The 3,157-nt window shown below is 34.4% G+C and overlaps 1 protein-coding gene across 1 annotated transcript; it reads left to right on the top strand.

Moving 5' to 3' along the window:
- Window positions 1-454: 454 nt before the first annotated feature.
- LOC108378497 (uncharacterized) lies at window positions 455-1,112 on the top strand. The gene is made up of 3 exons (XM_017634790.1): window positions 455-712; window positions 756-991; window positions 1,063-1,112. The coding sequence occupies exons 1-3, from the start codon at window positions 525-527 to the stop codon at window positions 1,110-1,112; spliced, it is 474 nt and encodes a 157-aa protein (XP_017490279.1). The 5' UTR covers window positions 455-524.
- Window positions 1,113-3,157: the final 2,045 nt, after the last annotated feature.

Genomic DNA, 3,157 nt, shown 5'->3' with positions numbered 1-3,157 from the left:
GATATTGCATCAACCAGTCAACAACAACCACATAACCAGCAGCAGCAGCAGCGTTCTCAAGATCAAGAACAGCAACCGGAAAGTTTGAGCGGTGCTCAATGCTCCTCTTTGAGTAGTAGGAGAAGTTCCAGCTGGTAGTAGCGCATTAACAGAACGAAACAAAACATCTCCAACATCACTGCCATTGCTGCTGCAGTAGGAAGAAGACGAAGAAGCGGACACAGGCAACGAGGCTAGAGCATCGAAGTCACCCGCAGCAGTAGCGGTATCAGCAGCGACCGCAGCAGTATCGCTAATATCAACAACAATATTAGTTTTACTGGTGAGCTGTATTGTTCTCATATTTTTTTAATATATATATATATATACTATTTTTATTAAAAATTAAAAGAATTTAATTGTTATTTATTAAATATTACATATATAATATTTAATTTTTTTTTTTNATATAATATTTAATTTTTTAATTGTAAACTTCCCTTTTCTGAGGTCTTTTGATATTTGCTCAAATTCAAATAATCAAAATGTTTCGTTCACCACAACATGATACACATACATCTACACGAGATAATTTAAATGAAACTCTTATTGATTTACAAAATAGTACGTTTAATGAACAGTTAACAAATCCGTATGTCGATCGAAATAGTAATGAGATTTGTGCTACATCGGTCAAACTACCACAATTCTGGACAAGTTGTCCGGAAGCGTGGTTTATTCATGCGGAAATGCAGTTTAGTACTAAAAATATTAANGTTTATTCATGCGGAAATGCAGTTTAGTACCAAAAATATTACACAAGAAACAACAAAGTATGAACATACAATTACTGCACTTCCGCAAGAAGTTATAATAACGATTTTAGACTTTATTCAAAATCCGCCCGAAAATAATAAATTTACTGCACTTAAGAAAATTTTAATTGAAAGGCATTCATTAAGTGAGAATGCGAAATTAGACAAAATTTTATCGGATACTGAAATGGGTGATCGTAAGCCCAGAGAATTTTATCGGTCACTTGTACTGCTTTCGGGTTCCAATTTTAGTCATGAAATTCTTAAGAAACTTTGGATGAGGAAGTTACCGAAGAACCTAAGCGTGATTTTAGCTAGTTCTAATTCAAGCAGTATTAGTGAATTGACGAAACTGGCTGATAAAAAAATTCAAAAGGTGAAAATGCAGTCATGGCTAATTTGGTTAACACTACTTCTCTTATTTTTAAAAATTTTGAAAAACTTTCTTTGGAATTATGTGAAATGAGGAGGGAAATGAATCAAAATTATTCAAGGTCACGTTCAGTGAATAGGAATCGTTTTAGGAGCCCTTTTAGATATTGATCAAAATCACGCGACAATCCGAATTGGTTATGTAGATATCATTATAAATTTGGAAACAAGGCTAAAAAATGCGAACAACCATGTGCATTTTCGAAAAATAATAGTCCAACAAACTAAAGTCGTCCGTTGTTGCGGCGACAAACAACGGGAGTTTGGACATTTCCACAAGTCGCCTTTTTATATTTGACAAAACAAACAAACANTCTGAGTATGGTTTGAACGTCAAGTAATTTAAAGTAGCTAAAACTGAATTCGATTTTTTGGTAAAAACAGGGATTTGTAGACCATCAAATTCATCCGTGGCATCTCCACTTCATTTAGTACCAAAGAAAGAAGTTAATGACTGGCGTCCTTGTGGTGATTTTAGAAGACTTAATAATGTGACTGTACCGGATCGTTATCCTTTGCCTCATATTCACGATTTTAATATGAACCTTAGGAATAAAAATATATTTTCAAAGTTTGATTTAGTTAGAGCGTATCACCAAATTCCAATGGCAGAAGAAGACATTTTTAAAACGGCGATTACTACTCCTTTCGGTATGTTTGAGTTCACCCGAATGCCTTTCGGGCTGAGGAACTCAGTGCAAACGTTTCAGAGATTCATCAACGAAGTAGTAGGTAAATTAGATTTTGTTTTCGCGTATATTGATGATCTACTGGTTGCAAGTGAGAGTGAAGAACAACATTTAAAGGATCTACGGGTACTTTTCGAACGTTTGTCTGAGTATGGTTTGAACGTCAAGTCATTTAAAGTAGCTAAAACTGAATTCGATTTTTTGGTAAAAACATGGATTTGTAGACCATCAAATTCATCCGTGGCATCTCCACTTCATTTAGTACCAAAGAAAGAAGTTAATGACTGGCGTCCTTGTGGTGATTTTAGAAGACTTAATAATGTGACTGTACCGGATCGTTATCCTTTGCCTCATATTCACGATTTTAATATGAACCTTAGGAATAAAAATATATTTTCAAAGTTTGATTTAGTTAGAGCGTATCACCAAATTCCAATGGCAGAAGAAGACATTTTTAAAACGGCGATTACTACTCCTTTCGGTATGTTTGAGTTCACCCGAATGCCTTTCGGGCTGAGGAACTCAGCGCAAACGTTTCAGAGATTCATCAACGAAGTAGTAGGTAAATTAGATTTTGTTTTCGCGTATATTGATGATCTACTGGTTGCAAGTGAGAGTGAAGAACAACATTTAAAGGATCTACGGGTACTTTTCGAACGTTTGTCTGAGTATGGTTTGAACGTCAAACCAAGCAAATGCATTTTTGGTGTTCCAAGTATAGATTTTTTAGGACATTGTTTATCTGAGGCAGGGATACAGCCTTCTGTAAACAGAGTAGAAGCGATTCGCAATTTTGAACGACCGAAGTCAATAAAACAAGCGCAAAAGTTTATTGGTATGGTTAACTATTACCATAGATATATTTCAAAATTAGCTGAGTTTACTGGAGTTATATATGATTTAATTAATAAAACAAGTAAAAAGCGAGACAAAATTTTGGTTTGGGATGACAAATCCATTAAAGCTTTTGAATGCATTAAAGAGAAGTTTGCATCTAAGATTTTGCTAAATCATTTTAGTAAAGATGCAAAATTGTCTTTAACGGTAGATGCATCCAATACAGCAATTGGTGGTGTCATACAGCAGCATTTCAATAATAAGTCTGAACCACTTGCGTTCTTTTCAAAGAAACTCTCTCCAGCAGAAATGAAATATAGTGCTTTTGACAGGGAACTTTTAGCAATTTATTTGAATATTAAACATTTTCGGTATTTATTAGAAGGAAGACAGTTTACGGTTTTT

The sequence above is a fragment of the Rhagoletis zephyria genome, unplaced genomic scaffold, assembly GCF_001687245.7.
Source record: "Rhagoletis zephyria isolate East Lansing unplaced genomic scaffold, Rhagoletis_zephyria_1.1 Rzeph_scaffold_14223, whole genome shotgun sequence".
NCBI classification, from domain to species: domain Eukaryota; kingdom Metazoa; phylum Arthropoda; class Insecta; order Diptera; family Tephritidae; genus Rhagoletis; species Rhagoletis zephyria.
Note: the sequence above shows the minus strand (reverse complement) of the source record. Positions and strands in the feature narration are given on the sequence as shown.

Bases quoted from the DNA above. Each gene is read 5' to 3' on its own strand.
- LOC108378497 (XM_017634790.1), top strand. From the start codon at position 525: ATGTTTCGTTCACCACAACATGATACACATACATCTACACGAGATAAT. The intron at 992-1,062 runs GTAAGCCCAGAG...GAAATTCTTAAG, and splicing joins GGATACTGAAATGGGTGATC to AAACTTTGGATGAGGAAGTT.